Source organism: Chrysochloris asiatica, unplaced genomic scaffold (genome assembly GCF_000296735.1).
Source record: "Chrysochloris asiatica unplaced genomic scaffold, ChrAsi1.0 scaffold00348, whole genome shotgun sequence".
NCBI classification, from domain to species: domain Eukaryota; kingdom Metazoa; phylum Chordata; class Mammalia; order Afrosoricida; family Chrysochloridae; genus Chrysochloris; species Chrysochloris asiatica.
In genome coordinates, this window is record NW_006408866.1 from 2,219,005 (window position 1) to 2,232,147 (window position 13,143).

The following is a 13,143-nucleotide window of genomic DNA, read 5'->3' on the forward strand; positions in this document are numbered from 1 at the left end:
GGCTGGTGGGTTTGAACCACTGACCTTGTGGTTCTCAGTCCAGTGCTTATACAGAGCCACTGCACTACCCTGAATGAGACTTGTTGTTGTTGTTAAGTGCCATCGAGTTGGTTCCGACCCATAGCGACCCTGTACAGGGTTTCTGAGGGTGTAAATCTTTACGGGAGTAGAAAGCCTCATCTTTCTCAACTGTAAAAAGCCAAGAAATGGTTTTCACAGTAATAGAAACATTCCTTAGTAGTTACCAGGGCTAGCAGTGGAAGGGAGGCTAAATTACCAGTTAGACATATGTCAACTGGGGTGAAGAAGGGAATGCGCATTAAGAGGGAGGTTAGCCAGGGAAACACAGTGATAGGAATACAAGAATTAAAGGCAACAGAGGTAAAGAGTGTTAAGTACACAGTCCTGTCTGTGATCAGTCATCTATGAATAGATGCATGGGTAGACACACAGGCTGAACTGGTGTGGGAGGCAGAGTGTAAGTACATCTATGAGTATATAGGTTTTTTTGTTTTTTTTCTTAGCTTTTTTAAAAAACTTTTATTGTGAATTATGTGGTTGTTTACATGGGAGAATATTAGCTTTACATTCATCCTATTGTATATCGTTTCATTTCCGTGGTTACGAGTATATAGGTTTGGCGGAGAATATTTGTACATAAGTATCTGACTTTGCTACACATATATCTATAAATGAGGTGGAACCGACAGGAGGCAAAGTTGCAAAAACTTCTTAGCCATACGCAAACACCTTGAGGGAATGAGTTACTGAGCCTGGTGGTTCTCGAGGGACACCGAGGTGAATTGATATAACATACTTCACAAGACAGTGTTTTGCATCCTACTTTGGTGAGCAGTGACTGACACCTTAAACGCTTGTGAGATCTAAGATGCAACTATTTGTCTCTTGTCCGGAGGAAAGAAGAATGGAGAAAATTTAAGACATGTTGAAATAATTAGTCCAGCGGACCAATGAGTCACGTGAACATCAGTCGTCACAAGCTTGAGACTAGATGGTACCTCGCTACCACTACCAACTGCTTTGAAAGGCATCATTTTAGAAGGGCTTGGATTGAGTGGGAGAAAATGTGGAAGAAAAGTCAAAGTCATAAAGAAGACCAGACTTCTGAGTCAGATAGAGAGCAAAGGAAACCTTCAGACTATCAGGGCTGGAAATGCACTCACTGCTCTGGCAGCCTTTTCAGCCAAACAACAGACAGGTGTAGAAGGTGAACAACAATGCTAAGGAGGTATGCACCCCTTAGAATAGTCAACCATTTGACATCAAAAGGACCACATCTCCCCAGGGACAAAGTTCAGAAGTATTAGGAAAGAAGGAGGAATGAAAACAAGAAACATATGGAGCAACTGGGATAAGCAATGCTACATTGTGGGGACAGCAGCCAATGAGATGGAACACAATGTATATGAATTGTTGAATGAAAAATTGTGCTCCTCTGTAAGTCTTCACCCAATTAATATGAAAAAGTTTAAAAAAAAAAAAGTATATTAACTATAAAAAAAAGGGCAAAGACCAGATGAAGAACTCGAAATCTGTTTGGTTTTGTTTTGTTTCGGTCTGATCATGTCATGGGCATCCATTTGGGCCCAGTTTTCTACGAGGTTTTCTTGACTTTGTTGTTGTTAGGGACATGTCAATTCTGACTCATAGCGATCCTCTGTACAACACTGCTGTTGTTGTTAGGTGGTGTTGTTAGGTGTTGTTGTTAGGTGCTAGCAAGTTCATTTTAACTCCCAGCAACTGTATGAACAGCAGAAGGAAACATGGCCCAGTCCTGCACCCTTCTCATATTAGTTATAATGGTTGAGCCCACTGGTGAACCACTGTTTGTCAGTCCATCTGTGGAAGTTCTTTCTCTTTTTTGCTGACCCTCTATTTTACCAAGCATGGTCTCCATCTCCAGGACATGCTTCCTCCTAATAATATGTCCAAAGTACATCTTCCCTTGTAAGGAGCATTCTGGCTGTACTGCTGCCAAAACAGATTTCAGTCTTCTAATGTTCCTTGATATTCTACATTCTTTTTCACCATGATTCAAAAATACCACCAATTCTGCTTCAGTTTTCCTAATTCATTGTCCAGCTTTCACATTTGTACAAGGTGAGCAAGGTTTGCAGTCCAGTGATTATCCTACAGCACCACACCAGAAGTCCCATGGGCAACATTGTTGTTGCTATTGTTAAGTGCCTTGTAATCAGTTCTGACTCGTAGTGACCCTGTATAGGGTTTCTGAGGATCAGCTGGTGAGTTTAGACTGCTGATGGTGTGGTTTGCAGGCCAGTGCTGATCTTATAGCACCACACCAGGAGTTCAGGACATTACAATCCCCTTAATCTAGCACCAGCTCCTGAAACCACATGAGCCCTGGGCTCTTCCAGCCCAGCTGCTTTCAAAATACTGCTGCACAACAGCAAAGAAGGAGAACTCAAATCGTCTGTACTTTAACTGTCCCCAAGCCCCGCACTTATCCCCCCAAATTACAGGGTCTTCTCTCTCATTTCCTTCCCAGGGAGTGTAGCTTTAGGATGGCTGCCTGCTGTTTCTTCCCCTTCCACACACCCAGCTTTCTTGTTAGTCAAGCTTGGTTGGGTTCGCCACCCTAAATGCAAATTCTCTGGTAAAATCAACTTCAGTGTTTTATTTCATACTCTTACCCCCAAACCCAATTCTAATCTTAAAGTCTTAGAACCCTCTAGGCACAGGATTGCAGAAAGGAGGATGCTCAAGGTCACCCAACAATGAATGATGTGTGTGTGTGAGAGAGAGAGAGTGGGCACCCACGTGAACACAAGCCCACAGGTCCCTCTCTCATGTGGAACTGAATTCTGGCCTTCTTACCATACTAACCACAGGGAGGGACACAGAAGACAGATCTCAAAAAAGATTCACACCATGTGGACAGACTTGCCCTGTAGTAGTAGTTAGTAGATATGTATCGTGGAGTCAGCTCCGACTCATAGCGACCTTGTACAGGGTTTCTGAGGCTGTAAATCTTTATGTGAACAAAAAGCCTCATCTTTCTCCCGTGGAGCAGGTGGTAGTTTCGAACTGCTCACCTTACAGTTCGCAGCCCAATTCGTAACCATCACACTACCAGAGCTCCTTTATAAGACTCTGTTAATCGGTGTCTAGAATCTGCTTACTAACTCTGCCCAGGAAAACAAACTTGAAAGAACTTGGGTCAGGAAGGAAAGCTTCATTCTCCCTCTCCCCCCCACCCCACTTCCCACCCTCAGAAGACTACAGCAGTCTAGAAAACAAGACAAAACATATGGAACCGTAAGAATGGAATTCGATAGTTTTGTGATCAATCTTGGCATAATGAATTAATAACCTAAGTTGGGCATTGCTTGAGACACAACTACCCTTCTGATATTGGTATATAGAAGTATATACCAATATATATATATATAAAGTATTTTTGTACCTGGTTAGTCCTTATATTTTATTTAATTTTGGTGCTGTTGTTGAGAATATTCACAGTAAACCAGATACCAATTTGACCGTTTCGACACATACAATTCATTGACATTGATTACATTCTTATATTTGTAATCAATTACATTCTTCTTATCCCCTTTTTTTCCAAATTGTTCCTCCCCAATTAATAGACATTCACTGCCCCCTAAAGGTCCTAACTATTCTTTTAAGTTTCTCTTGTCAATTTGATTCCATGTAGCTAGTTCTTAAGAGCATAATGCTCAAAGCACACTTTCATTTGTTACTAATTACGCTAAACTATTGTTTGGTTTTAGAGTCCTCGTGTGGTGCTGCAGGTTAATGCGCTGGACTGCAAGGTTAGTTTGAAGCACAAGGTCAGTGGTTCAAGCTCACCAACCACTCTTCAGAAACCCTACACAGGGTAGCTATGAATTCAGCAACACTGTTTATTTCAAGGAGACTTCAGAGGATATTTTTGGTTTAAGGTTTAGAGATCATCTCAGGGCAAAAGTATCAATCTCATAAAATAACTTTTAATGCTCTTGTTAGGAGCACAATTCTGGGCTCATGGTCATTTCTTTATGGTCCAGATCTTCTTTCTAGAGCTGCACTTGGGATATATTCCCTAGAGAGAAACTCTTCTCTCTGAATATCACACTAGACTACCTTGTACAAACAGTAATGTCAGATATACTTTATGGAATAAGTGACTGAACCTGTGAATACTATACCTTAGGGATATTCTCAGAGTTGTTAATAATTTCTAAGAGAGAGTTGTATATTAATTTCCAGCAGTCATCAAAAGATGGATTAAAGGCAATAATGGGTTCATTGACTTCAAGTTTGATCATGATGTGCTGAGGTGTGAAGAACGCCATCTCTTGGTAGGGTTCATTGAAGTCATTGCCGTCCTTTAGGAGATATAAAGTATGGTGGTCACAACACAATAGACTGTTTCAGCTTTACGTGACGTAAGTACCAGAAGAGGAAGCAAAGGGCAACTAGTGCTGTTCATGTTCCTTTGAGTCAATCTACATTATGGTACTCCATGTGTATCAGGGACTCCTGGTGTGGCACTGTAGGATCAGCACTGGACTGTGGGCCACAAGGTTGGCAGTTCAAACCCACCAGCTGCTCCTTGGAAACCGTATCAGGGTTGCTATGAGTGAGAACTGACTCGACAGTACTTGACAACAACGTGTATCAGAGCAAAACTATGCTCCATAGGGTTTTCAACGGTTATTTTTTTTTCTAAGAAGATTGCCAGGTCTTTCTTATGAGGCATGCTGGGTAAACTTGAAGTGCCAAACATATTAATCGTCTGTACAAGCCAGAAACTCTTATCTATTTACTACTTTAGTTGCTGCCATGAATTAGAATCAAATCAAAGGTCACTGGTTTCAATTTGGTTTAAGTATCTCAAGAAAGCTTGCTTTATGTTAAAAGACACTATTTTTAGAAGCTAGTAATCACCTGACTTATGTGCAAGTGGAGAATTTTACTTTGGGGCTTGATTTCTAGCTGAGAGCAGACATTATTAAGGGCTGTAGTGTATCCCCCTGCAAACTCCGTGCTGTCAGTTCTAACCTCTATGCCTGCGGTTATAATTCCATTGGGAAGGGGTTATCTTTGTGTGTCTTGGGCCAATTTCTTTTGAGCTTTAAAAGGGATCAAAGAAGCAAGCAAGCAGGGATGGGGTCAGACTGATGCCAAGACATGTTGATTTCTCCAAGGAACCAAGAACGAGAAGCTAAAGAGGCCAGAACCTTCCTCTAGAACTGACAAGGCAAGCCTTCCCCTGGAGCTGCTCCCCTGCATTCGGACTTCTAGCCTCCTAAACTGTGAGAAAATACATTTCTGTTTGCTAAAGCCCCCCCTCGTGGTATTTCTATTATTGTTGTTAAGTGTCGTTGAGTCGGTTCTGATTCATAGTGACCCTGCATAGGGTTTTCAAGACTGGAGCAGAAAGCCTCATCTTTCTCCCATGGGGTGGCTGCTGGACTCAAACCACCGACCTTGTGGCTCACAGTCCAGTGCTTATCCTACAGAACCACCATACTTCTCACTTACTATATTGTATATTGTGTTATATATTGTTGTTGTTGTTAAGTGCCTTCAAGTCAGTCATGACCCACAGTGACCCTGTATAGGATTTCTGAGGAGCGGCTGATATGCTTGAACTGCTGACCTTGCAGTCTACTGCATTATCCACAGTGTCAACCAGGACTCCATTTACATATTATATTACATATTATAGCAGTACTAATTAGCTTAGGGTAGCGTAGCAGTTACAATTCAGGCTGCTAACCTCAGGGTCAGCAGTTCGAAACTACCAGCTATTCCGTGGGAGAAAGACGAAGCTTTCTGCTCCTGTAAAGATTTATAGCCTCGGAAACTCTGTACAGGGTCACTATGAGTTGGAACAGACTCCATGGCACATGACCATCACCACCAATTAGCTTAGGGGAGTTGGTGCTTCAAGAGCACCAGCCGCTTCTTGGAAACCCTATTCAGGGTTGTTGTGGGTTGGAATCGACTCAACAGCACTTAACAAGAACAACAAGAACAACAATGAACTTGGATGTGATGGAATACCTGATTCACACTAGGTTGTTTCCTCTACATACCTTGTGTATCATGAAAAAGGAAACAAGGTCCTCCATAGACTTCACAACCAACTCTCTAAGCTGCAGTGACATGAAGGATCCAACAGACGCAAAATATTCTTCAATGATACGAGAGGACTCATAATCGTTCCTGGGAGCAAAATGAATCCACTGATCTTTCTGTGAGATAAAAAGCTGAACACAGGCGGGGATCCACCTGAAAAGACAAGAGAACATCCAGCTGAAACTCAAAGGGAACACACGAGCAGGCTTATAAGCTCGCTGGTGACCATGTTAGTGTACTTGTGAGTGGAAGTGGGGGAAAAGAAGTAACGAAGACATGGGCTGAGCTTGATCATGTTCCATGGACGCCTGTCGACCTTAAGATGAGACACAGAAGAGGAAGGGCTGGTTGGTCTGAAGTTTGGGGAGACTTGGGAACCACTGAGCCCATGGACACTGACCTAGCCACTGGGGGCTACAGCTGAGAGTAAACTGTCCAGCTATAAGTCGGCAGTTAACAACAACATTGCCCAGGAAGGCCTAACGGTTTTCAGAGTGAGGGAATGGAAGTGGTACCCTCACCAGGAATGGAAAGGAGAGTTAGAGTGAGGGGTGAAGAGGAACTGGAAAAGAAGAGACACAAAGGCTATCAGGGGACAGAAAATGACATCAGAAGGATGGTGACAAGAAGGGAGTAGAGGGCATGGAGGCAGGAAGCCAACAGACGTTGGGAAAGGCCTCTTTGCCAGGCTGCGGTGAAAGTGGTTTTCCTTTCAGATACTTCTCAGACATCACAGTACCTATCTGAGGCCAGATACTGACTTGGTGAGAAGAATTTGACGTGTGTCCATGCAGTGTTTCTGGATCTCAGCTTGATATTCATGAGGCTGCAGGGGCAATTGTCCTGCCAATAATTCTTCTGTTCGAACAAATCTGAGGTCAGCAAACCTGCCAAAGGAGAGGGAGAAACTTTTTAAGCAATGGGATGTTTAGGAACAAATTCGGCAGGTCAGGTTCAAAAGACGTATGTTTTCATGTTTCGATGAGAGGAGACTGACTATTAAAACTATAAATATCCAGGTGTCTGAGGAAGAAGCAGGTAGTCCAACAGAACTAGTACAAACAGCAGATAAATGTTCATGCTTACATTTTTTGAAAGTTTTTATTGTGAATTGAGTGATAGCTTACATGGGAGAATATTAGCTTTACACTCATCCTATCATATTTCGTTTCATTGCAATGATTATAATCCCCTCCATGCATCATCATTCAACAGTATTTGCTTCTATTCCCTCTGTGGGTTTTTTGTTTTGTTTTGCTTTTTGGATGTACACCAAAACACTTAGGAATATACAATCATTCAACCAACCAAAGGGCTCACTGTGCAAGCCTGCCCCGCAGCCGCCATCATGCTTACGATTGCTAAGTAAAAGAAGTCAGGTACAAAAGATCAGGGACTGTAGAAATAACCAGAATAGGTAAATCCCTGTTGTTGTTAAGTACTGTAGAGTCGGTACTTAACAACAGTTAATACAGCGTTTCCGAGGCTGTAAAGCTTTACAGGAGCAGAAAGCCTGATCTTTCTCCCATGGAACAGCTGGTAGTTTCAAACTGCTGACCTTGATTGGTAACCACTACACTACCTGAGCTCCTTAGGTAAATCCCTAGCAGGGGTAAATGTTCGATGAGGCGCAGGCGATGGATAACAACGGCTAATGGATGCAAAGGGATTTTTGCAGGATGATGAAAATATTCTGGGATGTTTTCACAACTCTGCCTATAACAAATTATACTTTTCAAGGGTGAATTTTATGACATGCAAATTCGATCTCAATTTAAAAAAAACACCAAAAATCAAGAACTTCCACTTCTGTAGGCATGCCTGCAATTTTTGTGACCAATTTTGTGATTGATAAACTGTAGCATAAACATTAGACTGATAACCTAAAGGTTTTGCAGTTGAAACACACAAGCAGCTCCTCCGAAATCCTACAAAGGGGCTGTGAGTCAGAACTCAACAGTGCTCAACAATAACAAACATAAGTGAGAGACCAGTGTTTACGATCCCTTTGTTGGCACTGAGTTATATGAAGGAATAAGACCCACCCCAAAAGCAGCTCACAGTCTAGAGGGAGCAGCGATCAAGCAAGTTTGCAACTATAATTCAGCCACAATGGCGGTTCTATCTAATTATCACACTGTGGTTGCTGTTGTTCAGTGATATTGAGTTGGTTCTGACTCATCGTGACACTGTGTAGGGTTTCCAAGGAGTAGCTGGTGGATTTGAATCACCAATCTCACCATCAGCAGTCCAGTGCTTATCCTACAGCACCACACCAGGATTTCAACTATCACATACTAGTGCCTATTTTATACCAGACACTGTTCAAAGTACTTTGCAAATACTAACTTATTTATTCCTCCTGTCAATCCTATAAGGAGCTCTGGTAGCGTAGTGGTTATGAGTCGGGCGGTAAACCTCAGGGTCAGCAGTTCGAAACTACCTGTGCTTCTGCACGAGAAAAATGAGGCTTTCTGCTCCCGTAATGATTTACAGCCTCGGAAACCCTGTGCAGGGTCGTCAGAACCAACTCCAAGGCACACAACCACCACCACCACCATCAATTCTATGGAGTCCTGGTGTGGCTCTCTAGAGTACGCACTGGGTTACTAGCCAAAAGTTCAGTTCAAATGCATCATCTGCTTCTTGGGAAACTCTACAGGATTGCTATGGTCAGAACTAACTCAATGGCACTTAACAACAATAGCCAATCAATCCTATGGGAACACAATGGTTAGGATAAGCAATAGACTGTGAAGCACAAAGTGGGCAGTTCAAGCCCACCAGCTGCTCCTTGGGGAAAAAGTTGAGGCTTTCTGCTCCCCCAAAGATTCACAGCCTTGGAAACCCTATGCTGGGTCGCTGTGAGTCAGAACTGACTTGATGGTACTTTAACAAGAATAACCACATCAATCCTACAGGAGCCCTGGTGGTGCAGAGGTTAAATGCTCACTTGTTAACCAAAAGGTCAGTGATTCTAAACCACCAGCTGCTTGAGGGAGAATGATGTAAATATTCCGTAAAGATTAACATCCTGTGCAAAATGTACCCTTTGGTTGTCTAAATGATTATATATATATTCCTGAATGCTTTGGTATTCATCGAAAAAACAACAACAACAAATAAAAAACAGAGGGAATAGAAGGAAATGCTGTTGAATGATGACTCACGGAGGAGACTGTAATCATTGCAATGAAATGATGAGTGTAAAACCAATGGTCTCCCATGTAAACTATCACTCAGTTCACAATAAAACCTTAAACCCTATGGGAGAGCTCTACTCTGTCCTATAGGGTTGCATGAGTCAGAACCAGCTCCATGACAACAGGTTTGGATTTGGGTTTGGATATCGGTCCTATGAAGCAGGAATTCTTTGTATCCAAGTTTAAAGCAAGGTACAGAGAGGTGATCTAGCACACCCATCTCATTTAAGAAGTGGCAGGGCTAGAATGTGACTGTGAGCAGGCTACCTCCAAGCCTGTGCCCTTAGTACACTCCAGTGCTGACAGGCAGGCACGGGGACTGGGGTAGCACTGTGGAGATGGGGAGAGTTGTCACATATGATCTTGTGTGTACTTTGATCCAGGACTTTTGAACATTTGATTTCACATCAAGGGCAGACATTCTGTTTCATGCTACTTTCGTGGTGGCCTGCCTTAGAGGCTCCTTTCTGTGTGGGAGAAACAAAGAAAGGGGAAGAAAGGAAAGTGATTCTTACCCTGAAAACCACAGTTCTTTCAGGCTGAGCATCATGGGGTTCACAGAGTGCAGGTGTTCCTCATTCCACTTCTTGGTAGACTTGTAGACACTGTGCCAGGGTACAGGGGCCCGGATCACTCTTTGAGGAAACAAGCGAGGGATGCTATTGATGAAGAGCCTTTTTCTCTCCACTGGGTCCATGAGGATGTAATCGACTATAATCAAGAGACAAACACCCTGTTATGAAGGGGCTTTCAGCGCTACGCAGCCAGAGCTTCAACACTTAGAACAGTATCGCCTTGCCCAATGAGCAAGGTAAGCATGGGTTTACTTGTGGTCTCTGGGAACATTGTGGTTACGAATCAGACTGCGAACCTTAAGGTCAGCAGTTCAAAACTACCAGCTGTTCCGCGGGAGAAAGATGAGGCTTTCTGCTTCCGTAAAGATTTACAGAAACCCTGTGCAGGGTCACTATGAGTCAGTTCCAACTCCATAGCACATAACCACCACAACCACTGCCACTTACTAATCTGTAGTGAATAACTTTTCACTACATCAAAGGCCCTGCTTTGTGGTATGGCTGGCATATGTCTCTCTCCCAACCCCAAGAGGGAGACTGCCTACAGAATCAAAGTGTCTTCTGAAATTTGCAATCCTTTTCAGGGACAGAGTATCCAATAAATAAGGTAAGTGTGGATTAGGCTGTGTTTGGATTAATGCTCTGGACTGCAAGGTCAATTTGATTTGCAAGGTTGGTGGTTGAGCTCACCAGCCGCTCCTCGGAAACCCTATATAGGATTGCTATGGGTCAGAACCAACTTGACGGCACTTAATAACAACAACAATTTACTAATCTGAGGGAGACTTTTCACATGGGCACAAATAAGCAAGTTTTTACCTTGCTTACAGGGTAATCTAGCCCTGTTTAGAATATAATGAGCTGCTATATATGATCACTGTACCAGGTCACTGGGAACAATCTGGGCATCACTAAATTAGGGCAACTCTACTCTGTGGGCCTGCATTTGCTTTATGAAGATATTTCTGGGGAAGGAGGAGGAGTACTGTACAATCTGAGGCTCTCAGAACTTGGGGTAACTTCACAACTGACAACAATTTAGTATCTTCTGATACTTCATTAATCATTCATTGATCTCTCACATCAACGAGTTTTAACTAAAAAAAAATAACACATAACAGTTGACACCAGATGGTTTCAAGTGGGAAATTCCAAACAAAGCTTCACATGACATGGAGAGAAACTTGGCGAAAGCCTCACAGAGGAAGTTGCATTTCAGCTGGGTCATCAAGACTAGGTAGGTGTTTACTAGACAGGAAAAGAAGAGAAGAGCATTGTGGGTAAAAGAAAAGGCATGTAGGAAGGTGTTGCACCGTGACTTTTGTAGGATGTGTTCAAGGAGCTGTGAGCTACTCTTTGACAGAAATACCATATATACACGGTAGAGTTCAAGGTAGTAAGACTGGAGAAATAGGTTAAAGCTACAATTCGAAAGAATGTTTATCTTTAGGAACATAGTTCTTTCCTATAGTAGAAAAGAAGTCTTTAAACTGAGACCATTATAAAATTCATTGTTACTGTTGTTGTTAAGTGCCATTGAGTCGGTTCGAACTCATAGCAACCCTGTATAGAGTTTCCAAGGAGCGTCTGATGAGCTTGAATTGCTGCCCTTCTGATTCAAACCAACCTTGCAGCCCAATGCATTAACCCACATGACTCCATAAAGTGGAGTTATTTTAGGAAAATAAAAATAACTAGACAACTTGATCCACCACTCGTCTGTCAGTCTGTAGTGCTGTGGTGGCTTGTGTGTTGCTGTGACACTTGAAGTCATTCCACAGGTTCAGTGAATAACAGAAGGGCTGCCCATGGGGGACAGGTTTCCGCAGAGCTTCTAGACTAAGACAGACTAGAAAGACAGAAAGGAAGACTAACTTCTGAATTATGAATAGCAGTGAAACATTGTCAGGTACAGTATCAGATGATGAAAACATTATGAATAGCAACAAAATATTGCCAGATACAGTGCTGGAAAATGAGCCCTCTCAGGTTGGAGGGCACTCAAAATAACACTGAGGAAGAGTTGGTTCCTCAATCAAAGTAGAGCTGACCATGATGACTCAAGTAAGACTTTCAAGACCTTCATTTGATGATGGAGCACAATGCAACATGAGGAAAAGCAGCTGCAAACATCCATTAATAATCAGAATGTGGAATGTGTTAAATATGAATCTAGGAAAATTGGAAGTTGTCAAAAATGAAATGGAATGCATAAAGATTGATATCCTGGGCATCAGTGAGCTGAAATGGACTGATGTTGGTCATTTTGAATCTGACAAATGTATGCCATCACATTCATCGTCAGAAAGAACATTTCAAGATCTCTCTTGAAGTACAATGCTGTCTGTGATAGGATAATATCCATACACTATAGAACTACTGATGATGAAATTGAAGAATTCTACCAACTTTTTCAGTCTGAAATTGAGCAAACATGCAATCAAGATGTATTGATAATTGCTGGTGATTGGAATGTGAAAGTTGGAAACAAAGAGGAAGGATCATAATTGGAAAATATGGCCTTGGGATAGAAATTATGCTGAAAATGGCATGATAGAATTTTGTAAGACCAATGACTTTTTCATTGGAAATGCCTTTTAAAAAAATTTTTAAGTTAAATACCTTTTTTATAGTTGCAACCACAAAGGCAAATATGCACATGGACTCACCCGATGAAGTGCACTGGACTGAAACTGACTACATCTATGGGAAGGGGTGGTGGGAAATGTGGGAAAAGCTCCATATCATCAGCTATAACAAGGCCAGGGGCAGACCATCAACTGATAGCATGCAAGTTCACACTGAAGCTGACGAAAATGAAAACAAGTCCATGAGAATCAAAATATACCCTTGAATATGTCCCATCTGAATTTAGAGACCATCTCAAGAACAGAATTGATGTATTAGACTAATGACTGAAGACCAGAAGAGCTGCAGGATGACATCAAGAAAATAAAGTATCATTTAAAAACAAAACAAAACAGAAAAGACTAAAATCGATGTCAGAAGAGACTTTGAAACTTGGCTCTCCAGAGTAGAGATGCTAAAGCAAATGGAATAAATGAGGAGGTCCAAGAGCTGAACAGAAAATTTCTAAGGGCAGATCAAAAAGACAATGTAAAGTATTATAATGAACTGTACATAAAGTATTATAATGAACTGTACCAAGATCAGGAGTTAGAAAGCCAACAGAGAAAAACATGCTCAGCATTTCTCAACCTGAAAAACTTGAA

At 42.0% G+C, this 13,143-nt stretch overlaps 1 protein-coding gene across 1 annotated transcript in view; it reads right to left on the minus strand.

Annotated features, from left to right (window-relative positions):
* The window catches only part of DNAH3 (dynein, axonemal, heavy chain 3), a 230,804-nt gene that overhangs the window by 199,326 nt on the left and 18,335 nt on the right, over positions 1-13,143 (minus strand). The window contains exons 8-11 of the mRNA XM_006875979.1: positions 9,851-10,046; positions 6,894-7,019; positions 6,090-6,285; positions 4,194-4,373 (exon numbers count right to left, since the gene is read on the minus strand). Coding sequence (XP_006876041.1) covers positions 4,194-4,373; positions 6,090-6,285; positions 6,894-7,019; positions 9,851-10,046 — 698 coding nt within the window. The remainder of the gene's footprint in view (positions 1-4,193; positions 4,374-6,089; positions 6,286-6,893; positions 7,020-9,850; positions 10,047-13,143) is intronic.